This window comes from Periophthalmus magnuspinnatus, chromosome 7 (genome assembly GCF_009829125.3).
Source record: "Periophthalmus magnuspinnatus isolate fPerMag1 chromosome 7, fPerMag1.2.pri, whole genome shotgun sequence".
In the NCBI taxonomy this organism is placed as follows: Eukaryota; Metazoa; Chordata; class Actinopteri; order Gobiiformes; family Gobiidae; genus Periophthalmus; species Periophthalmus magnuspinnatus.
The window spans coordinates 15423648-15450561 of NC_047132.1; the positions used below are offsets into that span (position 1 = coordinate 15423648).

Genomic DNA, 26914 nt, shown 5'->3' on the forward strand with positions numbered 1-26914 from the left:
TTTTGGTAATTTTCCGTATTTTATTGAAACAATATGAACAACAAAAAACACTGCAATTAAATAAAGTTTCAAACAACTCCCATGGCACAGATTAAAGACATAGAAGTGATAAAATGAAGCCAAGCCGAGGGGGAGGGGGCAGCACACAACTTGTCGTCGCAAATGTTTTTTTTTTGCAGTGTCTGAAGTATTACAACTACTCTCTCATTCAGTGCACGTATGAACAGGTGTGAACAGGCAGCGAGCGAGAAAAGCCAATATGTATTTGTACAACCGTTTTGTTCAAAACAACTCAACTAAACAGAACATTATTGTGCACAAGAATTAAGTGCAACTCGAAATCCTGGGGTCAATTTAAAAAAAGGGCAGGGCTACAATGTGGAGACAATGTGTTCTCTATGTGAGCTGCTAACAAGAAACACATTTAGGCTAGCAAAACAAAAACAAAATTAACAAAATAATAAATCCATGTTCTTTTTTTTGGAATGGGTTAAACATTACAGTCACTCACATTATTATAACGCACTTCAAAAGTTAAAATCCCCCCTCTGACAGTGGCACGAACCCCTCTGCTAAATTTCACAGATATGTATTAGCATCTCAGTGTTAGCGTACGCAGAATGGCTAGCTTCTAAAAATCGCCTTATCGTGAAGCCATCATGGGCCACCCGTCATACAGTCGGCTAAACTTCAGCAGTGTGGGCTTCAGGCGACAGAAAAAACATCAGAAACGTGTACATTTTCCCTTTTTTGCTTTGCGTTTTTTGATAGCGTAGATGCTGCATGGGAGCAAGTCATTACTGCGAGCTGCATTGTCTATACATCCTGTGGAATTTGGAACAGACGCTCTTGGTTTCTTCGCACTTCTTTGTTGTGTTTCTAATAGACATGTCCCAATGGCCCTTCTACATGTCTTAAAGCAACACTGCGGAACTTTACAGGGTATTAGCAAAGGCACGGCACAGTGGAAACGTTGGTCAGGTCTAAACATAGGGTGTAGTTTATTTTGTTGTTTTAAATGTTCTAATTTGAATAATTTGCAACCTATATATTTTTATAAAACTTTGTGAGATGTATTCTATTCAAAAATTCAAATAAGGTTCCAGTATGTGAAGCAGACTCCCATTTTCTGGAAGATTTGTGGTCTGAATCCCGCTTACGTCAAACTTCAGTTGAGTCCTTGGGCGTGAGTCTTCACCTGGCTTGTTTGAATGCGTATGTCTGTGATTGGTGGTTACAAAAAGGCTGTTGGCGCTGATTTGCAGCCATGTTTCTTTCAGTCCGCCCCAGGACAGCAAAAGTAGTTTCATTATTGACCGACTAAGGAGGGAAAAAAGTTGATGTAAAGTGCTTTGGTTATGTTGAAATGTGGTATACAGCCTATACAAGTCATTTAATTAGGTTAGCACTATTTAAGCTACGCAGTGTTGCTTTAACCGTCCCTATCAGAAACACCAACTCGTTTGGGCTCTTGATAATATTACCGAACCTTTATACAGTATTTTTTTTCCGTACAGTGCTCAGGAGAGACAGCCTGGCCAGCCACCATTGGGTTTCATTGGACCTCAATTTGATTTGTAGGGGTAGAAAATCTCACTATTACTACTTATGTTTGCATTTCGAAAAAACATTACCAAGCAGAAAAACAAAAAATAACATTGAAGAAGGCATAATGATGAAACATAAAAATGAAAACTTAAGGCACTTCGGAACTCGGTGGATAAGGCGTGGCCAGGCTTAGAGACAGTCACAACATAATTACAAATACATTGACAACTTGTACTTTTTTTAGAAAGTTTTGGAGAAAGAACAGATACAATACATCAATACCACATAGTACTGATTCTGCTATCTGGACAACTCTAATTTAAAAATTCCTGCCGTTTACCATAAATCTACTATCAACAAATTCACAAGAAACATAAAGGAAAGAGGTTTTAAGTCCTACTCCCTTTTGACACTGTATTTTTGAAAGTCCTGAAATTCCGACTGACTTGCTGTCGCCATCTTGGTATGGGACAGCGGCTCTAGGGTATGAAAAAATATGACTGAGGGGAGGATTTGATCACACTTTTGTCCCTTACAGGCTTCCATACATTACATACGCATCTCCTCCTCCCTGTAGGCAATGAGTGTAGTCCTGAAATCTTCTTAGTTTTGATGCGATGGTATGTTCAGTTCAAGATTAGATCAGTTACGTCCTGGTTTAGTCCTGGTTTAGTCCTGATTTAGTCCTGGTTTATTCTTGGTTTAGTCTCGCTTTAGTCCAGAAGAGGTCCTGGTTTAGTCCTGGTTCGGTCTCGTTTTTTTTTTTCTTTTTTTTCTTTTTGTAATCTTTATTGACGTGACAGTTCAGTAGTTTCAGACTTTCCAGAACTTGGAGCGCTCGGGCTGCTTGGCTGGCTTTTTCTTCAAGGGCTGTGGGAAAGAGAGAGAAGTGGTTAGATCATGATTTCATATGCTGGTGATTACTGGGTTACAAGGGGAAAAAATATCGGCTTATTTGTCCATTTAGGGTGGGTTTTTTAGTTTGAGGAAAGACTTCTCTCTGAAATAAAACAATAGGGAGGTTGGTTATATTAGTTGAACATAAATACATGGCCTATTCATCAGTTAAAGTGCGTATGACAGGTTTCCATGTTTTATCTAATTGCGGTATTACTTGGTTTGGTTGGAGAGTAGTTGTGGTAAATATTTATCATAGTTTTACATCAGTTAAGCGGCAGTTTGTGGGAGAAGGTTGAGATGAAAAGTACAAAAATACAGGAAGTAGTGGTCAGTCCTAAAAAGCAATACCTCTAACTATGTCACCAACGGAAAATTCCATACAAAATGCAGAGACAATTTACGCACAAGGAAGATGTTTTTCTGGCAGTTTAAACCTTTATTTAACAAAATGTTGTCAATTATTTTTAATAATCTAATCAGTTTTGGGTTTTGTTAACATCATGGTTGCTAAGTATGAAACATGGAATTACCTCTATGTTTGCCATATCTGCAGTGGCCTTTCTCTTACTTAAGTAAAAGTACAGATACTGGAACAAAAAATACTCAAGTACAAGTAAAAGTAGGACATGAAAAAAACTACTTAAGTAAAAGTATTTAAGTATCTGTTTATAAATGTACTTAAAGAGTAAAAAGTAAAAGTTTTTGAGATCTAATAAAGCTTCAAATTTAATCATCACGATTTGCGCTGGGTTTTGTTTAACAGAAACAACTGAAGTTTTTTTCCTACCTGTTTTTATTTGTATATTTTTGTTTGCTCAAACTATGAACGTGTTAAAAACCCCTCAGGCTTTTCAGCAGGTCTCATAAAATACGTATAAAATACTTTTACTTTTCAGTCTTGTTCAAAAATGTAATGGAGTAGGAAGTACAGATACCGACTCTCAAATATAGTGAAGTAAAATGTATCCATCTTAAAATTTACTTAAATAAAGTACCTTTTCTTAGCACGATACATTACAACATTTAGTTTACTTTTACAGTACTTTACTACATTTACTTTGTTCCATTCCACCACTGCATATCTGTGCTGTTCATGTCCAACCAATTTATAAACTATTAAAAAACAAAATAAACAAAACTAGGCAAGATTTTTGATCAAATCTTAAATATAATCATGTTAACTATGTTTTAGTGAAATGAGTAGTCTAACCTGTCATAGGCACTTTAAAAGGTATTGCACGTATATATATATGGAAAAAAAAACAACTACCTTTTTACTGTCTTAAAATGGTGAAAACAGAACTACAGTATAACTTCACAGACTACTGGTTCGCCATCTTTTGAAGTAGTATTTTAGTTATTACACACTGACAAAAGAGAAACAAACCCGTACATTGAACTGGGACTGACAACGTGGTCTAAATATTCGCTCTTCACTATAATACTACTTTACAGGAAGCAGAATGTCCCTTCAGAGCCACCATTGTTCCTAATGCTCTAGCTGCTGTAGCTGATCCATAATCTCAGTTGGAGTCCTAACATGTGCAGCACGCAGGATAAACACCGGTGAGGTAGGTAGATGTATATTAGGTGAGTAGTGTAGATAATAATATTGCCTTTACGTTGCCTTATACCTGTATTATAAAAGCCTGCACTGGGGGCCCACTATCACCATCTTACGCCTCTGAACATGAGAGAATGAGACAAGTTTGAAAAGCCACATATGACCCACAAGAGACACACAGTTATATTGCACACACGTTATATCCTTTGAATTATGCTAAAAAATAAAGGTACAGTCTATTCTTAGTTGTACATTCTAATGGTTAGGCCTGATTATTTTACTTGTATTAGTGCTTAGGGGAACACATGAATGGAAGATTTTAAAGATTACCAAAATTAGCATGAATTAGCCCTTTAATTGTATTGTTTCTTTGCAGCTGATGTCATCAACATTCCCTGTGGGGGGTGAAGCTAATTGGAGGCGCTGCTCTGTCTGAAGCTCTGTTATACTTTAATCTGAGCTTTATTTCGCTTTATTGACATAATCTGACCACATAAACCTGATTTAGCTGGAACTACAACAAGTGAGCTGATGTGTGCTGTCCCTCTCAAAGTACATTACAGTCAGAAGTTGCTCATGCTCACTTTTTTTGGTTGAAAATCACCTAAACGCAGCTTGGCAGTGTTTGCTACTATCCGCATTGGGTCGCCACGGTGACAGCTGAATGTTCTGCCATAGAAAACCCTCCAGCGTGATGTCACTTCAAAGTATCGACGGGAATAATTGCTTTGATTTTGAACATTGGACAGGCGAGACCTCTCGGACACACAGTCAAAATGTGTTAAGTGTCTCAGTCATAGTCAAATCCTCAATATTAAGGTTAGAAGACAACCTCAGTAATCCATTTGCATTGTTACTTTGTTGCATTGCTCACTATATATTTTTAGCAGTATGACTTCTGATGATCCTATAGTTAACGTTAACAACTGCCAAAAGCCCCTGGGATAAAACCATTTGACAACTATAAAAATACATGAAGTCGGCAGAAGTAGGGTCATTAAGATAAGTGGACAGCTCTCTATGTACTTTTACCAGAGAAAAACACAGTAGTTGTCAGTCTATTACGGGACAGGGGACGTGGTACAGTTATTATACGTTAAAGGTATTAGCTTAAAAAGTGAACAAAACATGACATTTACAGAAACCATCACGGTGTCTTTTTTAGACTTGGTGGGTTTTTTGCCCTTAGGAGGAGCCCTGTGACAAAAAACACATGCGCATTAGTTCAACATGCTCCAGGCACTTCAATGCATATCTCAATTACAACAGCAAATACAGGGATGTCTTGCTAAGTGATACACAGCAAGCATCCTTTGTAGTACCTAGGGTTGTCAAAAGTATCGAAAATCAGATACTAATCAGTAATAAAACTTGTATCGAAACTAGATACTCAATTGAACAATTATCAATACTGGAAAAATTGACCTTTCTTGAACTGTTTTGTCTTGAGTTTTATCAGGACTAGTGTTAGACCACATGGTATAATAAAATGAAATAATAATAAAATTTTAAATGATCATTTGAGTATCAAGATTGGTATTGGGTTTATTCTTTAGAATCAAAATCAAGTAGACTCGTCAGTCATGCAAAACTATATCATTGTAGTAAAAATGTTGGTATATGATGCTATTCCAGTATAGTTTTTGGTTTTATTTTATGTAACCACAGTTTTTGTCAGTTTTGGAAAGCTTATATATTCCATAAACAGATACATATTTATCAGTTCAAACAAACAGGAGCAATCGTACTACTACTACTTCCATTTTAAAAGAACATGTACTTTGTTGTATGAATGCATTATATTGTGGTGTGAACTCACGAGTATTTGCCCATCCTCCTGACCACTGCGATGACCACAGCAATAACGATGATCACAGCCAACAGAGCCCCGATCACAATGCCCGCCACCTGCCCTGAGCTCAGGCCCTCTGGGAAACAAACACACGGTTTTTGCCAATGAATATTTAGCAGAATGACATGAACATGACTGGAGAAATGAATAATTAACTATTGGCAACATGATGCTAACAGATAGATGGTTACTATAGATGTTAAAAATATTAACTGTTATGGTGTATAAACGTTCAAAACCACCACTTTTAAATTTGGGAGTGATATTTTTCATCAGGTTAGGAGATAATAATGAAACAAAAAATGTCTAAGTTTAAGGCACAAAAAGTATGGCATGCTTTAAAGGTAAAATGTCTTCATAAATAGCTTAAAGATACACTGTGCAACATTTCTGGTGTTGAGTTTGCTAGCTGCTTGTGTCCATGGAAATGATAATGCTTTGCCTTAAATGTTCCACTGTATGGCATTAAACATATTTATCTTGCATTTATTCAAACATAAGTATTTTTATTGCCTCCAAATACCTTTTAAAACATGGATTCTTGTTGGGAGTGAGGTCCACAGATCTGATCTGTAACTTGATCTAGTGGGTTCACCAACTTATAGATGTTTTTAATGCCATACAGAGTAATAACCCAGACAGAGCAGTTACATCTCCATGGAAACAAGCAGGTTGCAGACTCTTCGCCAGAAAAGTTACATAGTGCACCTTGAAGCATAGCATTAGCATAATATACAATGCTGTGACAACCTTCATGCCAGTATTGCATTATTTTGTCTCTCACCGTCTTCTCCCCCCTCCACGAGCACCTGTCCTCCTGTCTCCAGTGCGACCTCTGCAGCCTCTGTGGCCACTGGGACGTCCGGAACCGCCGCGGGCTCGGTCACTACCTCTGTCTCCTCAGCTGGTGCCTCGGTCAGCACCACCTCTTCTTCTTCTAGTGCTTCCGTGGGGGCAGGCTCGGGGGCTTCGGTTTCTACCACCGGAGCTTCTGTCACGGCTACATCCTCAACCTCAGAAGCTTCTGTAGCAACCTCCTCTGGGGCTGCGGTCACCACCTCCTTGTAGAGGTATTAAGATTATTAGGTTAATGTGCATGACACGTTACACTACTCATTTTACTAAAACACAGTTAAGACCATTATATTTAAGGTTCTGAAAAAAAAATAAATAAATAACTTCTTGGTTGGAAATCATGACATCACACCAAAATCATGACATCCCTAACTGTTACCTAGCAAAATGTGTCCTTCTTTCTCCATTTTTATATTTATATTTATTTATTTTGATTTTTATATATCTTTTTTATATAGTTAAAATGTGTAAATTGTGTATAGATTTTGTGAATAGATGAATAGTGTGTCTAGTGTGTCTAACTTTTGAATTTTGAACACATTTTTGAATAGATGTCATCAATATCTTTCAACTTTTCTTCACAAATTGCTTCTTGATTGATGTAAAACTATACTTTATATTTACAACAGGTAGTATCCCAACAAATTAAGTCAAAATTTGAGAATCATAAAAAAGTTATATCACTTTAACTGATAATCGTGATTAGCGAGGTCACAAGAAATAATCGAGACAGTTTTAGAAGCAAAATCAAGTATTTTTAAATTCAGTCTACAGTTAAAAAAAATTTATTAATTAAATTAAATACATCTAAAGATATTTTTTTTATCTGGCTGCTTATGTCACATTAACTTTGATTTCATAAAACTGGTCACACACTAAAAGAATAGTAACATGTTAGAAAATGAAAGCGCCTGTGACAAGTTAGACTACTCATTTCATTAAAACATAGAGAACATCATCATAATTAAAATTTTACAAAAAAAATCTTGCCTATTTTTTCCCCTAGTTTTTCCATTTTTAGTTTTATTAAAATTATTAAGTTTATAATATAAATTCTTCCTGGTTGGACATGGGCAGTAGATGTGACAGACTGTTACCTAGCAACCATAATATAAACAAGGGCCAAAACTTGTCTAAATTGCACTAATAAAGTAATAATAATAATAATAATAACAACCACATTTGCTGTCCCACAAAACCAAGCCATAATTAGAAAAACATGTTATTTAAGGATTTAACTGTTCTTTGGTCATGGTCTTAATAATCGTGAAAAACCTAAAACCATGATGTGGAAATTGTGACATTCGTACCTCCTCGGCTGCGGCAGCGGGGGGCTCGGTGGCTGGAGGGTCTGTGACTACGGCTGGTTCTTCTTCTGCTGCAGCGACAGGGACTTCAGTGGCTTCTGGAACAGCCTCTTCTGCGACCACTGGTTCGGACTCGACGGGGCTGGTCTCTGGAGCAGCCTCCGTCACTGGGACGACATCTTCAGGCAGCCCTGTGGGACCTAGAGGACGACAAAGACATTTTAGTTTTGGTAGATCATTTTCGTGCGACCATCTTGTTTTGATCAACCGTGGTATTTCTTTTGGGGTAAAGAGTTAAAAGCAGTGCAGCATCTGGGGACTTTTTTCTAGATCAGTCAGAAGCTTAGTCAGAAGCATCTAGCTGGAGGAATTTGCAAATGTTTGAAACTGTTTAAGAAAATCAAAAATGTACAGAAAGTCTTCATAACATTTACTTATTTATTAGACAGATTGTAGTGACTTTTTCATGTAATAAAGTATAAATTGTTCTACCACAGTACACATATTGTAAAAAAACAGCTCTTAGGGTCAAAATTAAACTGTTGTGTGCTGCAACTAACTTCTTGGTACATCTGCGAACCGGGTAGTAAAGGCTAGTGCACTGTTAGCATGCTAGTTGTTGTTAGCATTATAGTGACAGCAAAACGCCTCTCTGGTCTCTGGCAGTAGAGAAAAGTGCTTATCAACTCTTCATGGTGAATAATTAGGATGTTGGGAATGCTTAAGAAAAGTGAAGAATAATTTTGGACCACTACAGAACATTTAAAACTAGTTCTGTTTTTCACGACTGAAAAATCTTTGTCGCCTTTTCACAATCCAATTATTTTTATGCATAGGGTAGTACAGTAGAGGCAACAGTAGAGGCACTAATGAGCTATCTCATGTTTTAGTTTCATTAATAACTTTCTCAACATTCTTCAACAAGATAATAACGTGGAAATGTAGTAACCTGAAGTACCCTGAGCCTCATGCTGATCTCAAACCACAAAGTTTGCATAGTCAAGAAAACTTGGTTTAACAGCGCAGGTTGAACTAAGGACAATGATCAACCAACACTATTTCTATGACTCTTACTCAAACATGTATAAATCAACTGAAAAACAGCACTGAGTGAGCTAATGATGAGGGAACATGGCTTTACGCTGGTAAAAGTGAAATGTGCATAATATGTCCCCTTTATAAAGAATCTATCAACATTAATTAAGTACATTAATTAAACACAAAAATAAAATTGAAGAAAAGAGATTAGAAATGAAACTGCTTTGCCATTCCTACTGATATTACAACTACAATTAGTAATACCAACAGGGAGCAGTGACTTCCACTACTTTAATTTCCATTCCCTTTGATTTCCAGATAGAGTAATAGATTATAAAAAATTATATGGAGCAAAGGGCCACAGACGACAAGACAATGAAGTGAATCATTCAAAATGTTGCATTTAACATAGTTTTTGACTGAGCCCTCACACTTTAAATAAGGTTTGGATCATTTCTGTCAGGTCTGTATCACATCAAAATGTTTGGTACTTAAGTTATGATTACAGAATTTTTCTTTTTGTCATTTGGGCCAATTCAACACAAAGGCTGGCAACCAACAAAAAATTGGTCTGAAGGCCACATTTGGCCCTCGAGCCATAGTTTGGACACCTCTGATGTAGAATAATAGCTCCCTATGTGAATAAGTGTGTGTTTATCGTAGGCGCTTGGTGAGAGATAATCGTGCCAGTGTGAGGGTGGGAGGACAAGGTCAGAGTGACAAGATAAACATTTAGACTAGATTTGTGTGACTTTATGACATCATCGCTCTAGCCCCACACTTGACCTTGGATTGGTCCTGTTCCAGTCCTGGTTTAGTTCTCGTCTAGTCCAGGTTAGATTTGGTCCCCGTTTAGTCACAATTGTGATATGGTGTGTGATCATTTATTTACACAATTTGAAACTTACAATATTGACCATATTTTCATAATTTTATCTCACTCAACCAACAATTTGCAACAATGGGAGTTAGGTTTTGTTTTTTATCTCATTTCAAGTCTTATTTAGCTTCCAGTTCACTGTCTAACTGTCACTTAAGCAAGAAAAGAATAATGTGAGTTGATAAAACAAACGCTAAGTGTAAGGTGTAACTAAATAAATCTAGTCTAATTGTTCTAACACCTCAAATCAGGAATTCACGTCATCCGTGTGTGTAAGAAGTCTGGTATGCCACATCCTCTGCCTCACTTCCTCTGTCCGCAGTTGTAAAGGGAGCTCCCATAGTCTTGCACATGTGTACTTCTGTGTACTTCAATGGATTTTTACTGCAGTACTTTGGTTGGGCGGGGTCCTCATGACGCGGGCGAGAAATACCAAAAGGCCTGAGCTGCTGTTGATTTTGTAATAATATCCTAGGAAAAGGATGTCTGCTGCCGGACAGTTAAGAAAAGAAAAAAGTAACTGGATGCCATTCTTAAGGCTGTTACAGGCATTATGTGAACAAATGTCTTGGTAAAATGGGCCCTAAACGTTTGGATAACTATGAGAGGAATGGACCACAGATTTTTATAGTGGCCCCCAAATATAGACACTGTGCAGACAGACAGTCACAGGACACATTCACAGTCTGGAGTCTCTCCCATGCTAACACAAATAAATACATGAATATATGAAGTAACTAAGTAAATATTCTCGTATTATGGTAGTTATGGTTGTTGAGGTGGTTAAAATAAATGTTTTTGTCATGTTGTGAAATATCAGCTTTTAATGAGCTTTTCAAGGTACAGTATGTAATTTTCTGGAGGCACATCACCTTCTACATAGAAAGTTAAAACCATACTTTGGAACATTCTGCATGGAGAAAGATAAGTTTTATGCTATACTGTGGAAGATTATAGCCAAAGAAACAAGATTTCCTGCTCACAGTGCATCTTTTGTGCAATAAAAACATCCAGAATTATAAAGCATTTATTTGATATTGATATTTGTATTTATTTATTTTTGGCAAAAAGTTGTGTGTACTGTGGCTTTAACCATGTTATAATGATGTTCCTTTATCATAAGCTTACTCAAAGTTGCATTTTGAGTAGTCCTGTATTGTCCTGCATTTGAGGCTCGTGGCTCAAAAAGTTTCACTTACTCCCATCTCCATCGACTTCACTGTACTTACATACACTGAGTCGCATACATAAGGTCTGCAAATGTTGCCTAACCATATTTAAAAAAAAAAAAAAAAGCAAAAATGAACATGTGCTGCTTGCTGAGAAATGTCTCTTTGAAGAGGCAGGGCCTATTAGTTCTGCTGTTTTGAACAGGAAGTCATGTGATCCCATTTCTATTATTAAGCTGTTTAGCTCAACATTACTGAAAAAGTTAAAACAAAAAAACATCACCACCTAAATAGAAAGTTACAAGCATACTTTGGAATATTCTCCATAGAATTAGGCACACTTAATGCCATACTGTGGAATATTACAGCCAATGGATCAAGATTTCTATGGAAAGAGGTCAGTTTTTTTCTAACTACTGTTATTGATCTACATTATGAGGCCGAGACAGACAGAGTGAGAGTGAGTCACATTATTTCAAGTACACGGCTCAGTGCAGGATTCTACATTGGGACATGGACATTTGGCTCGTCCAGTCATTATCAGTGGTCTGGTTTACCACTTATCTTAAACACCAGGCTCATTTAGTAAAATAGAGGCTCCATTTTAAGTCTAAAGACGTGCCTTTACTCTGTCTGTCATCAAGCCATGGACTGGGTTTGAAACTAATCATTTTCCCCAATAATTCCTCCTCTCTTCATCCAATATCCTCCTAACCACAGAGAAAACTAAAAACCGTCCTTGCACCAAAGTCCCTCCTTTCTTTCTTTCTCTCTCTTTCCCTCTGTGTACCTCCCCCTTTCCAAGTGAGAACAAATGGAACTAAATGAGGAAGTGACATCATGCCTTCTACATTTAGTGAATTGTTCAGACAGACAATAATAGTGAGATAAAGATAGTTGTGAATGACTAAGCCACTGTTGTACACTGGCAAAGTGGTGAGCACAACACACAAAAGTAAGAAGTAATCGGTAATTCAGAATATTATTTTACTTATACTTGACAAGTAACAACAACTACCACTACTACCACTACTACCACCACTACTATCACTACTACTAACCACTCCAACTTCTCCTACACTGCACAGATTCTAATGGTATTGGTACTACCACTACCACTACAATTATACTCCTTCTAATTAAGCTGGTACTATTCCTACTACTATTCATATTACTACCACTACTATTAAATAAAAAATAATTTAAATTTCATAGTATTATTAGCTTTACCTATGCCCACTTCTTGCACTATTACTACTAACACTACTACCGCTACTGCTAGTATTACTACTATTATTAATTGTTACTATTATCTAAATAATACTCAAGCCATATCAGCCAGTACTCTAACACTTTTACAGCTACTACTTCCAGAATTAGAATAAAACATACTATGAAAACTACTAGCAAAACTATAATTACTTCATAAAACACTCCAAAATATACATTTCAGATAAGTTAGCATTCCTTACAGTACAATTATGTTAATTCCCGCCCCAGCTCTTCCACATAAGGACAATTTTTAGACCAGCCATAATCAACCAGTGCTTGTGACCTCTGTGTAATCAGCCTTAAAGTGGCCCTAACAATTGCTTCATTATGTTATGTTATAGCTCCCACAATTAGGTCCATGTAGCGTTTCCTGTGCCCTGTGTATCAGAGCATCACTGACCACCAGGACTTCCTCTGCTATCCTTTAATCTGGCCTGCCAGTCTTCCTGAGCACCCCTGCTCCCTCCGGATGCATGCTCCAAGGGAAGGATTGGAGAAGCAAGGCGGCTGGAAGTTGTAGAGAAGTGTTAAAAAAATAGTTACTTTCCAGAATCAAGGTCAAGATAAAATGTAACTGAGAAAAAAAACGAAAACAGAAAAACTATTTGAAAAGGTCTTAACTTCCCCAAGGCATTTCTAGCATTGTAATTCTTCACCATAATAAGTATATAACTGCAAGACTGACAACAATTAGCATGCTAACAGTGCACTTCCTGGTTTGCAGGCAATAAAAAGCTTCAGAAGTAGATGCAGACAGCACACAGCAGTCTTATTTTGAACCTAATAGCTGTTTTTACAATATATTATATAATATATAAAAAGTCAATTTGCCTTCACTATGTATCTGCTGGCTCTATGTTGTCAATAGCCATGCTGTGATGGCAAAGTGAGTTAAGTAATACCTCACAGCAAGGAGGTTCTGGGTTCTGTTTCAGGTGCTCAATTTATGATAAACATCATAGTCTTGATAAATATGTCACATTTTTTAATAAATAATGTATATGTATAATATATGGAATGTTAAGTTAAATTGAAGCAGCTCAACTGAGGCTAAAACTATATTAGAGTCATAGTCGAAACAATCTTAGTGAAAACTTATTATTATTATTAAGGAGTATGGACTATAAAATTAAAAAGCAGCATTTCCTGGAATACCTCTGGATGACGTCACAAAATGGAAAAGCCTTAAATATGCAGATTACTCAGAAATGTATGAATGACACAGAACACAAATCTATAGTGATATTATGATAAGAAAACTAAGTTATAAAATGGCAATAAAAATATATAGACTACTGGACCTTTAACCGTATAAAATCAAACACAAAAGCAGTCGTCAGGAGTGTGTCGCTGTCGCAGACTCTGATTCAAGAGGAGGGGGCTGTGCTACAGAGGAGGAGGAGGAGGGGGGCTTTGGGGCGGCCTTAGCTCCTCTCCTATCTCCCATGTGCAGACCCATGTGTGCTGACAGCAGTGCTAAGTGACGCATCTGCCACTCCACCAGAAAGCACAGGCTCCAGTTTCCTGCCACTGATTTAACCCTATCTCCCCGATGTAATGTAACTACGTGGCTATACGCAGACTAAAGAGGAATACGTTATGTAATGACTGATAGCAAATACATCGGGGTCATATGATTGGCTTGGTTGTGTTTTTCAGGATTTTTTCCCATGTTGATGAAGATTAAAGGGACCCTATTATGTAAAATCAACTTTTCCAAGCTTTCAAGCGTAACCGTCATTCGTTCACTGAAAATTGTAATTTGGTGGATGTATATGCATGTTTGCGTAATCACATTATGTCAGGGCTTGAGTGCATATAAACTTCCTGTTTTCACCTACCCCCCATGTCCACCCACTGCTCAATACTTATCATAACACAATTCTATTATAAAAAGTAAGTTATAATTAAAAAAAAATGTAAAAAAGCAAACATGTAGGGTTAAAGAATTTGAGCCAGGATGTTGGTCAGAGTACCTAGGTGGAGGATTAGCCAATTGTGCCTGTTCAAAGTTGATAGAGGAAACTGGAGCACTTTAAGGAATCTCACGTATATGAAACGAGAACATAGCTCAAGAAGTTTTCATCAAATACATAAATCAAATATTAAACTTTTGTGGAATTTACGCAACCAACCAAGATGTGTGCAGAGTTTTCATATATCATTCTTTACAGGAGGGGAGAGAGAGAGAGACAGCTGGGCCACATGTACTCTATTGTCCAAGTCCTCCTATAGAATGATAAATAGCTGACTTACGTAACATTAAAAAAGCAAAACACTTTTATGTAACCACACTGGGACTCAACAATAACACTTGCTTGAGTCTAATTAAAGTTCCTATATTATGGATTTCACAGGTGTTTTAAATGACGTTTGAACACCTTAATCTTATGTTAAAGTAATATATTTGGAGAACAAGTTAACACAACCTCTGATTTTTAGGTGTCCTGTAGGTAGCCGAGGGTGCAAGGATGCTACTTGCTATTGCAATAATGAGTGAAGTCGTTAAAATTAGGCTAAAAACACTACCTGATAGCGCTGGAGTTATTTAGCTGCACAATGAAGGCAGTTTGAGTGCAGTTTGAGTTCCTAGATTACCATTGGATGACATCACACAGCGGGATCAAGAGGAAGTGTAGTCACAATAATATCAAACTATGGAATAGACCTGATATTTAGCATCAATTCCGATGCTCTTTCTTTAGACAATAGATTTTTATCTTAGTGGTCCATGGGCGTATACTCTGTGTCTTATACTTGTTCTGATACAGCTCAAGATCATTCTAAAGATATTGAGGAAAGGTTCATTTCTGTGCTGTGAATGTGACTGATACTTGTTCAAATGAGCATCTAGTTTCGGTAGTAATGATTAGTATCTGATTTTTGATACTTTTGACAACACTACAGCCTATATATGCAGAATTAGATGAATATGTGCAAATTAAATAAAACACAAGATACATTCTCCTGGGCAAAAGTACATTATAACAGCAAAACTCAAAAATCATAGCATTATATAGGGCCTTTAAACTTGCATCTTCTGGTACACTATCCACTCTATTCTTAGATGTCCATCACCTGAGCTAAACCACCCAGGGAGCCAGTGAAAGCTAACATTTCAGCTTCAGTTTCCTGTTACGTTTTGATGCCGTCAAGAAACATGCTGGGCCTCCAAGAAGAGCATGAACCTTAGCATGAGAAACCAAACTCTCAATATGAAATTACTCCCCAATGACCAGCGAGGAGAGCTGAAACGTGCCTCTGTAGCATTAAGCTAGCAGGACAAATATACCCAAGTAAATATGTTTATGTAAGCTAATGTAGATCTCGTAAACAAACTTGGGGCGTACAACGAACCATTCACAATTTATCATTCTATCAGATTATTATTATTATTATCAACAATTTTAGAAAAGGTACAGTTCTCCACCCTGTTCTCAGTGGTTTTAGGAGTGGTTTTAATCTGAACAAATTGAATCTGAAATAATTTTGTGACGTATGAAGTTAGCAGCAGTAGCCCGAATACACTTCTAAGGGCATAGCCAGTCGATGAGAGAGACTGCGGATTTGGGAGCGTGCATGTGGTCGCGCTGATGTAATTGTGGCTAAATTGACCTGACGCACCAGCGAAAATGCAGTTACGTAAACGTTTTGAGGCACAAAGTCTCCTTTTAAGTGTTGTTTCTGAGTCAGAGGTGCTGAGCTATCCCTCATACTCCCTCCTTCTGGTTTGGAGACAGCTGGGTACACAGTGGTAATAACAGTGGAAATACCCAAAAACACAGAGGTGGCCTACTTGAATTCAAGGACTGTATTCTACCAAACTGACTTCACTGAGCTTGTAAGTAAATGTTTTTTTTTTTCCCCTCATGAAAAAAAAGTGTTTTGTTTCAATCACACATCTTGGAGCAAGCAAATATTATTTAGACTGTCTCTGTCTCTAGGCTTGCTCTGTTTCACTCCATGATGTCATCAGGTGGTAATCCAGGAGGTGCTCCACTGTGTTTTAAGTCAGTACACCTCCAGCTAGCCAACTGTGATGCTGGCAGCTATTGTTTTTAGCATAATTTAAACTTGGCGTTCCAATCCTGCTCTCAACATAAACATCATTGGTTGAGAGGAAAGATTCACTGACCCAGAGATTGGCGATGTGACTCTACCTCCCACAGATGAATGTTGTTGTTGTGTCCTTGGGTAAAACACTTAACCCACCTCGCCCCCAGTGTCTGTGTACACTGTGTATGAGTGTGTGTCCTTGAGGTGCTTTGAGCTCCTTGAAGGTGGAAAAGCGCTATAAAAAATGTCACCATTTACCATTTAAGTGTGTCCTGTTGTTATTTCCCATTAAAGACATTTCATCCAATTTACCACTCAAACACATTTGTTTTTTTTGAGTGGAGGGGTATCTAGCTAAAAATCTACCAAATAACTATTACGCTTTCAGCATCAGTACTAAATGTTCTGTGCCTTCAGTCTGAATACAAACTCCATAAAGAACTACACAGGAGCCCAAGGATAGACAGGCGGGAGTAGAACCAGGAACCATCATCCATCATGATCTGTATCAGCCACTGTCAGGGGGCCCAGGCCAGTGGTGGGGTAGGGAGTACAACCATGCACCTCGTGAGTCTAAATACTTTTAATTTACACAGATTTAGAGGAGTGAACAGGAGATATTAGCTAAAGAGGGATGACTCAGCTGCACTATGTGTAAAGACACTAGTTATAAACATCACCAGAAGTAGGCAATAGTTCATTGTGGCACAGGAGGAGCTGGTCTGTCTAAAAAGGTGATTTTCAATGTAAACAATTGTAAATCTTAAGTAAACTACCATTGTGCTTTAATGAAGTAAAATAAATGCTAAACTTTCAATAGCAGCACTGGGAGCTTACATATTCAGGGGAGCTTGTGTCACTACCCACTATCCCACTGGAATCAAACCTAAGACCTGCTGGCAGTGAGGCAAGAATGCTAATCCTTATGCCACTGTGTTGCTGTGTTATTATTGTTAGTCAACATGCATTATGGTCTCGGGAGGACCAATGGAAGCCATCAAAACTTATACCAGCAAGGGGCGCATGGGCTGGAGTGAAGCTAAATAAGATAAAGAAATGATCAAATGGAGGTAGTTGGACATATTATATAAAATTGTCTTCTATGAGTTTTTATTAAACTGTTTTAGATGGACTAAAATTATGTGAAGAAAACAACACAAAAACTCCAGGTGTCTTTTTTATGAGAAGGATACAACATTACAACATCAAAATCTCAAAGAAGTCAGTTGAACATAACACGGGCCCTTTAACCTCTCTTCCATGACTGAAGGGCATCTGGACTCCATCAGGCCTGGCCCAAACAGGAACACATTACAAGCACAGGACCTCCAATCTTTGCCTATACAACAGCGACCTGATTAAATTCCTCAAAAGTAATGAATCATCGCTGGCAGGACAAAGTGTAAACCCGAATCTACACAGTGTATCTTTTAAAATGGTTTCTTTTCAAACAAGGCGATAAGAGACGAAGCCACCCCTAACCTGGAGTACCACATTATAATCAGTGCTCCTCCGGCTCCCACACTTTGGAGCACTCCCAGTTGTGTAAGAAGGCCTGAGTCAGCCTTTTCAGTTTTCCACCGCACATAGGTGCTACAGACAGGAGACATCTGTACACAGGGTTAGATTCAGCATACTTACTTACTAACGCCAAGGATCCATTGCAATACACCTTCAAGTATGCAAAATAAAATAATCAATGTATAGTGTCATTCATTTTCCTAAAACTAAAATAGTAAATAATGAGCGGGTATTATGCAAAATCTTTCTGCCATGTTATAATGTTATCTCCTCATCAAAAACATGTCTGAAGAAATTTTAAATGTCATCCATGCATGTTTCAGTAATCTAGTAATTTCGCCTGGGCCCTGTACAAACCCTTCTTACTGGTAGGTGTAAGATTTTGTCAAATACTCACAAGTTTACGTCATCCCGATACAAAACTGTACCACTCTGAATTGGGAGTGATTTAGTGTGGAGCAAAGGGAGGGGAGACTCAAAATGTTGTTTTCAGCTAATATAGCATTTTCAAACCAATCAAATATAACATAGTGATCTAAATAGGCCTCCGTGTTAGCAGTTAATACCCCATATAAGTAAAATACCCTCCTCTTTAAGTATTCTTTAAGCAAGTCATGGTCAAGTGGAGCTATGAGGATAATGAGATATGTGTTGTGCCTGCCTGGCAAGTCCAGAATGATATCTCTTTGTATTTTTTTATACCGAAGGATATCAGTCTGGTCCCCACGCCCACCATTGCATCTCACGCCAGGAGCTCTATGCAAAATCTTTTTTTTTTTTTGAGCTTTTCCTGACTTGGTTGGCTTGTTTTCTTCAGTGAAGCATGTGAAATGAAGAGAAATTTGTGATGTTTTTCAGTCGTCTGTGATATTTTTTACCTCATAAGCAGCCATATTTGTTTTGTCAGTCATGTCCATCTGAACTCAGCAAGATTCAACAGTGACCAGGCACACTCCTTTGTAAAGTACTAAAGAAGTGTGTATTCTGAATTCCTCGGACTCCTCAAATAGAATAACCACTTTTGCCATCAAAAATAATAATAATTGACAGGCCGACTCCTGCTACTAGCATAGCATATTGTTTCTGATGTGTTCTTGGGCTTCACTTCACTTCATACATTTGTATATGAATAAGCTAGTGTGAATTTGAGATTGGTGACCCAAAAGAAAGCTTATTAATTTCTATTATAATCATGAGATATACCCTATTGGCCAACCAATACTTTCACCTCATTATTGATGTTCTAAAATATGGTTAAAACATCAGATCACATCAAAATGACAAATACAACTACAATAGGTTTGTCCAAGAAAGGCTTGGATCCAGCACAGTTTGCATAGGGAGAACTGTTAATATCTGGTCCACAAGGCTTAAACATGTTCAAGCTAACACAGTATGCAATTTAGATGGATGCTTTAATATATAATGAAGTTGGTCTGGGCGATATGGTGATAAAAATTCTAATCGTGATCTGATCGTGAAGAGCAGCAGATGGTTTACCTTAATCTTTTTCTGCCATTAACAGATAACTAACTTTATGAATCAGTCTGCTCATTAGCATCAGAACTGGTTTGAAATTTTAGTATCGTGACGACACAAATTTATTAAGAAAGCATTCAAAATAGTAGTCTAAAAAGTTTGTGAAGACATTGTGAAAACCCCATACCAGCTCCAGTCAGACGCCTGCTTTAAAACATCCTTAAACTGACTTGTATTCCTTTTGCTGACGGAAACTTTAGCGATGACCCAGCATTTCTGCAGCATGTGTCTCATATTTGGAGCATTAGAACAACTTTCCTCTGCGGGACGGGAAGCAGAGGCAGAGCACTGAACTCTCTCCTCACAGCGAGCAGGAGTGATGGAGGTATTATAGGCCCAGGGACGCAGACAGACCTCATTATACAGACTGCAAATGGGGAACAGGAGGAAAACGGCCGCTTTACAAGACACATGGGCTTTGTGAAGTTAGAGAGGAGACGCAACCTAAGTATACTTAACTATAGCAACAGGAACACTGTGGTAGTGTTGTTTTTGTATTTTTGTCAAGATTTAGTCAAGTAAGTCTTTTTTTTGTTTTGTTCCAGACTGGTTTTAGTTAATGAATACAAAAAATCCAAGCTGTTTCACTGGGACAAAAAACTATGAAAAAATCTATTAGGTCAACAAAATTTGCTAGAACCATCTTAAAAAATATTGGCTTTAATCAGGTCTTAAACAGAACTCATCAAAGGTTAAATCAGTTGAATTGGGGGTAGACTAAACTTTGACTTAACTAAGCAGGGCCAAGTAATTGTAAAGAGAAATAAACCTGGACTAAACTATGACCAAATATGAACTAAACCAGGGCTAAACTTGATCTAAATCAAGACTTAGACCAAAAAAAAAGGACTAAACCAACACCTGACCAGGACTAAACCAGGACTAAACTAGAAATAAACTAACTCACTAAAGCAGAATACCAAGCTGAACCAGGTAAACCAGGACTAAACCCAATCTAAACCTAAGATAATGTGTTAAAACCAGGTCTAAATGAGCTAATCCATCAATACCACAATAAAATCAGGACTCTAGCATATCACCATGTATTAATCTTGAATATAGCTTGTATGTGGTATCAAGAAATGAAGTTGAATTTGCCACTTTTTAAACTTTCCATGTTGTATTTAAGGGTTGCTATTAAAAAACAGCAAAGAGTCTATCGGCCTTAAAGGTTACCTAATACCACAATAATTCTCTCAGCTCCTGTAACAGATCGTCTTTCTGCGTTTTATGAGCTCACAAAGTCTCCAGCGAAATCCTGAACTTAATTAGTTGACGTTTGAAAAAGTTCAGCCAATAGGAATACAGTGTGGGCGGGCTCGGGACTCGACAGGTTTGGGTGCGTAGACAACTCACTAACCAATCAAAAGTCATGAAAGATACTAATTCAACAGAGGTTTATAAGCCAGATGTCCTCCACTGTTGTCACCCACTCCACTGACACAAACTTTAGGCTATTTTTTCATTCTTTTATGCAAACTGGGATAGGGTATTTGTTGGGTATAAGTTTTAAAGTAGACAGGCCTCTACTTTGACAATGTTTAAATCTAGCCTCAAAACGCTTCTTTTTAGCTGTGCATATGACTGATGATGATTATTTATGATTTGATTTGGTTGTATTATGATTTTAATGTATTTCTTGTTCTGTAAATCACTTGTGTTTTGAGCTATATAAATAAACCTGCCTTGTCTTGCCTACAGTTGTATGTAATATGTCAATGGGGGGAAAAAAACTCACAAATGTTGAAGAATTCTATGGGTTATGACAAGATTCATTATCTTCACTATATTTATCCAGTGGCACCACAAACTTGTCCTGATTTTTAAACAGTACATTTTAAAAAGTTTTCATAACTGTAAACAAATTTATCTTGGTCATGAGTACCAAGATTGTGTCAGCCCCAAGCAGGAATAAATGCAAATGGATCCATCAGGAAGGGCATCTGATTAAAACCAATAAGGATAATTTCGTAATGCTTTCTAGATTTCCCTGGTACTGGTTTAGTCCTGGATTCGTCCCTGTTTAGTCTTTAGTCCAAATTTAGCTCTGGTTTAGTCCCTGTTGAGGGATGATTTAGTCATAGTTTAGTCTAAACTATCTAAAAATGGACAGAAAAATCAAAGCATATGGGAACGGATGTGGAAGAGTTTGTAACGGAAATGCCCCTAAATCTCTAGAGATACATATGCATAGAGTAGATAGAGCACAAAGGCCGCTAAGCACATGCTAAGTCCACACCACACTAACGCTAATCAAATGTTTAGCCCAAGTGTCACATGTTAACGTCTCCACGCTAATGGAGCATGCATGTCTAATGTGTAAAGGTTGTCGTTTAAAAATAGTCCCTGCCCCTTTTCGCTCCTCTCTTCCCATACACTTAGAGAAAAAGAGAGAGGAGAGAGGAGTGAGAGAGAGGGGGTTAAGGGTTTTAATATCCCACCAAACATGGGTAAATGCCAAGGGGGAGGAGCCTGATCTTCTGACACATGTGGCGGGCAGAGGGTGGACTTGGAGAGGGTTGGTGGGCGCCTCTGAAAGAGACACTTAAAAATAGACGGTCTGGTTATTATTAAACTTAATGCAGAATACAGCAGAGTACAGTAGCCCAGACAAGAAGAAGTGAACATGACCATGCCCCCCCTGCTCTCTGAGCTGACCACTACAGTCTATGGAAAACTATGTATTTTAGGGCATGGGATTAAAGAAGATGATAATAATGGAATGCAATGTGGTAATGGGATGTGGACAAAAAGAAATGGAAATGATGGTAACTGAACTTCTTGATTTGCTAGTTCATACACTCAGTTTCAATACTAAGGAATAGACTCAGTACTTATTACCGATTCTGATACCACAATGTTAATAAAAAATACTCTTACTAATACTAATATTTTCTTTAGACAATAGAATGTGATTTTCAACATTTAGTAATAGTATCTTATTGATCTGATACAACTCAAGATCATTCTAAAGGTATTCAGGAAAGTTTTATTTCTGTCCTGATGATGTGACTTTTTTAGTATCGATACCTGTTCAAATGAGTATCTAGTTTTGATACTAGTTTTAGTATCAATTATTATCTGATTTTCGATACTTCTGACAACCCTGAAAGGGATAGGCTAAAGGAAATCCCAACTCAAACTAACTAAGCTAAAAAAATACCAATGTATAACACAATAACATATTGGTTTTATATCGCTTGTCAGCATTTAATAATAGATGTAAATATAAGGCAGGTATGTTGTTTTAAACCATAAGACATGTAGATTGTAATTTTACATTTTGTTCATTGTAAACCAGTAACAGGAACAGTTCTATTGACTTTCTGTTCAAGATTGGAGCTCCTTGCTGTGATTCAAAGTAATTATAGCAAGGAGCAGATTTTCATTGATGCGTTATTGTTCTGAAATGACTACAAATTTTCAGTGAATTATTTCAGAGGGCGGAGATAGGGGCTAGGTGAAAATAGAAACTTTCTGGGCACTCAAGCCTCGGATGCAAGACAATACAGGATTACTCAAACATGCATGACTCAATCTAAAAACAACTTTGATTGAGTTGAGTTGATGATGAAGGAACACCGTTACAAAATGGTTAAAAGTGCATAAAAAGTGCAGATAAATGTCCCCTTTAAAAGAATCTATAGTTCACTAGATAAAAAGTTTTTAAAAAGAAGAAAAATTATTTGCCTTGGAGCTGGATAATCTTAAATAATCTTAAATAATCAAGTCTGTGTGTATGTATGTATGTATATGTGTATGTAATATATATATATATATATATATATATATATATATGTGTGTGTGTGTAAGTGTATATGTAAATATAAGTATAGTAATGTATAGGGGTTGTGTTTTTGCTGTTATTATGTAAACAATAAAAAATTTGATCACAAAAAAAAAAAAAAAGAAGAAAAATGAATTAACAGTTGGGTTGCTTTGTTGTTGCTAGGATGTAAGGTTTGCACAATAGAAGTAGTGTCATGACCACAATAGTGCCAGGAAGGAAGGAGTGAACAGATTGCAGAAAAATTGTAAACAGACGGAGAAAGCCAAGACAAAATCCAATTATTTACATGGAGAGTAACCTGAGACAACAACTTCAACTTCTGAAATACAGTATTGTGGTTTTGGTAGTTTAGTCTCTCTCTCTGTGTCTCTCTCTTTCTCTTCCTCCTCTCTCCATCTGTCTGTCGCGCTCTCTCTGTCTCTTTCTATCTCTTCCCCCTCTCTGCCTCTTTCTCTCTCTCTCTCTCACTCCTTTCTTGTGCTACGATCTTTGGGCTCGTTCCAAAAGGATATTCCGCACTGCTCTTTTGTCCTGTGCCAAGAATCCGCGGCTGCAGTTGTGGAGTTGTGCCGTATTACATCACATTGGACCGCTCGCTCGCTCGCTCGCTAGCTCGTGCTGAGAATCACCAAAGTTTAGCTAGGCCTGGTGCAGACAGACTTGGAACAATAACAGTGTGGAAATGAGATGATAGAGGAAATGTCTGCTAAAATAATCAAGTGGATCTATGGGGAGACTTTAGTAGTGGAGTTAACAGGTTCGAAAGAAAAACTGCTCTGTGAATTGTTAAAGGGGAGAGTATACAAGTTTAATCTGGAAATGTGAATAAAATAAATAGATAATAAATAAATACATACATACATACATAAATACATACATAAATAAATAAATGAATAAATACATAAATAAATGAATAAATAAATAAATAAATAAATAAATAAATAAATAAATAAATAAATAAATAAATAAATAAATAAATAAATAAATAAATAAATAAATAAATAAATAAAAATACTAATAATCTAAAAATAAAAAATGTAAATATAATGAGTTGTAGTATATGGAAAAAAAAAAAAAAAACTTCACAAACTTCAATGTAAAAGTCTAAGTGTTAAGGGCTAAGGGCGTGTCTACATATCAAAACTGAAAGCCAGAGTACTTGTAAACTTATATTAAATAAATAAATGATAATAGTTTAGAATTAATTCCGTGCTAAGATATAAACTATACATTTTAGCCAATAAGAGTAATTAATGACAACAATGTAATTTTGGTCATCTCTACTGCTGTTAATGTAATCTAACCTGTACCAAAATTGTGACCATTTCGAAGTAATGCATTTTAAAGTTGATTCACTTCGCAAAATGAGATTAACAACTTGTTTCCTATTTAGATAATGTGAGTTAAATATATTAATAGAATCATGTTGGTGGTTACCGGTGCTTTGCCAAATAGTGCTCGGTTACTTACATCAGTTTAAACGAGAAGGTCAGTGAGATTTACTGCGGCTCTGCGCTCACTATTTTGCAAGTAACTACTGGGTCTTTATAAAACATTTGATGACCTGTGGCTTGCCAAAAAGGGAGCCCAGAGCGTTACATAGACCTGAACTGAATTTCAAGATATGAGGCAGCAAAGTTTGGAAATTCAAACTCTTTTTTTACTAAATTCACAGCGTAATGCAATGAAATCTTGGACTAGTCACTATTTAGTCAATGCTTAAATGAAAACTTTACAGCAAAATGTAATGAATGAAATCATATTTGCCATCACCCACTGTTCACTACTTTGAGGCTAATTAAACCTATTAACCACATTTGCAGCCTAATAGCTTATAATAAACAAGTTAAGCTTAACATAAGTACGTTTAGATAATGAAATTTTGGCATTGAGCCAGAACAAACGTATTTAACAAATTAGCATCTTAAATTCAGACTTGTACATTCATATTATACTCCTCGAAGGAAAAAAAAATAAAAAATGCAAGTAAAAAAGCTACCAAAAAAGCACACTTTTCCTCACACATATCAAATTATCTGGTTAAACTCTTCAACATATATTTAACCCTTTAAATGCTGTATTAATAATAAAGCAGTATTAAGAACTTTCTATCTTAGGATTGAGTTGAGCAGGACAGGAAGGGGGATAGACAAAGGGCGTGTATGATCTGGTGGGCACATGGAGGTATCGCAGACTGTAGTGGACACAGTGTACCGAGGCCAGCACTGACAGCATGATAAATGAACTACTCACTTGCAAATGTTACTGCGTAGAACGGGCCGGCCAGAGCCAAGAAGAGCAGCAGCTGAAACTTCATCCTGTCCTCAAATTTCTTCTCTTTCTCCGACAATAAAAGAAATATTTAGGAGGTCCTGTTTTTGGCTGAAGAACTTTGATGGCAGTGATGGTGATGTCCCTGGGGTGAAATGAAATCTTCTAAAAATTAAAAAAAAAAGTTAGTTAAAATAAGAAAAAAGGAGATAGGAAGTTTTGCAGGGGTTGTGGAGGAATTGGACAAGCGCTGGTAGAGGCACAGCTGAAGTGAGAGCGAGGGGAGTGAAGGAGGGTTTGGTTGGGCTCTGGTGGGATGGGAAGCAACAGGCAGGTTGTGTGGAGGGGAGGAGGGAGAGAGGGACGGAGAGAGGAGGGAGAGGAGGAGGGGAAAGGAGCGGGGTCCCGGGACTGGCACAAGGGTAGCACTGAAGCGCCCTGTAACATGTATGGAATTAGAACACAGAAAGATAAAAAATGAAAGGGAGGTGTAGTAAAATAGAGATTGGTTAGAGAAGTGTTGGTGAGAAGGGAGAGGAGGTATAGAGGGGTAGATAAGGGGTAGAGGGGGAGTAGAGGAGAGGGGAGCGGAGGGATAGAGGAGATAGCAAGGGGGAGAGGAGGGATAGAGGAGTAGTAAAGGGATAGAGGAAGAGGAGAGATAGAATAAATAGAGAAGCAGGAGAGGAAGGGGGCAGGAGGGATAGAGGTGTAGTGAAGGGGGGATATAGCAGAGGAGAGGTAGAGGAGTGGTGAAGGGAGAGAGGAGGAGTACAGAGGAAAGGATGGACAGAAGAATAGTCAAAGAGGGAGAGGAGAAGTAGAGAAGAGACAGGGTAGAGGACAGGAGAGATAAAGGAGTAGTTAAGGGGTAGAGGGGAGAGGAGGATGAGAAGAGGTGTGGAGGAGTAGAGGTGGGGATGAGGGGGGAGAGGAGGGAAAAACAAAGTGCAGAGCAGTAAAGGAGGGGTAGGAAATGGTAAAGGAGGGTCCCGGGACTGGCACAATGCTAGGACTGAATCATGCCCACCCTGTAACATGCATGGAAAAAACAACAAGGCGTAAACAGGACATAGGCAGTTAAAGAAATATTTGTTTTGTTTTTTTTTCTTTTGTTTTAAATCACTTTCCAGATGTTTTAAACTTGCACATACTGTAACATGCAAAACATAAATAAACATTGCTGCAAGTGGATTTTCATGTTGAATTTGGCCACGTAGGTAGAGTTAGCCACGGTTTTGACAAAAAAATGTGCATATTAATAACATTTTGTACTGCTTTTATGTCCCTGGGTAAGACATTTCACTCACCTGGCCTGATGAACAAATGTGTGATTGATAATTGGTGGTGGT

At 37.5% G+C, this 26914-nt stretch overlaps 1 protein-coding gene across 1 annotated transcript; it reads right to left on the reverse strand.

Moving 5' to 3' along the window:
- Positions 1 to 25917, reverse strand: si:ch211-156j16.1 (uncharacterized protein LOC564557 homolog). The gene is made up of 5 exons (XM_033969286.2): positions 25545 to 25917; positions 8030 to 8226; positions 6649 to 6925; positions 5832 to 5940; positions 1 to 2418 (listed from the first exon to the last, which is right to left on the reverse strand). Exons 1-5 carry the CDS (start codon positions 25606 to 25608, stop codon positions 2412 to 2414), a joined length of 654 nt encoding a protein of 217 aa, XP_033825177.1. The 5' UTR covers positions 25609 to 25917; the 3' UTR covers positions 1 to 2411.
- Positions 25918 to 26914: the final 997 nt, after the last annotated feature.

Bases quoted from the DNA above. Each gene is read 5' to 3' on its own strand.
- si:ch211-156j16.1 (XM_033969286.2), bottom strand. From the start codon at position 25,608: ATGAAGTTTCAGCTGCTGCTCTTCTTGGCTCTGGCCGGCCCGTTCTAC. The intron at 6,926-8,029 runs GTACGAATGTCA...TACCTCTACAAG, and splicing joins CCGCTGCCGCAGCCGAGGAG to GAGGTGGTGACCGCAGCCCC. The intron at 5,941-6,648 runs GTGAGAGACAAA...TTTGTTTCCCAG, and splicing joins CGTGGAGGGGGGAGAAGACG to AGGGCCTGAGCTCAGGGCAG.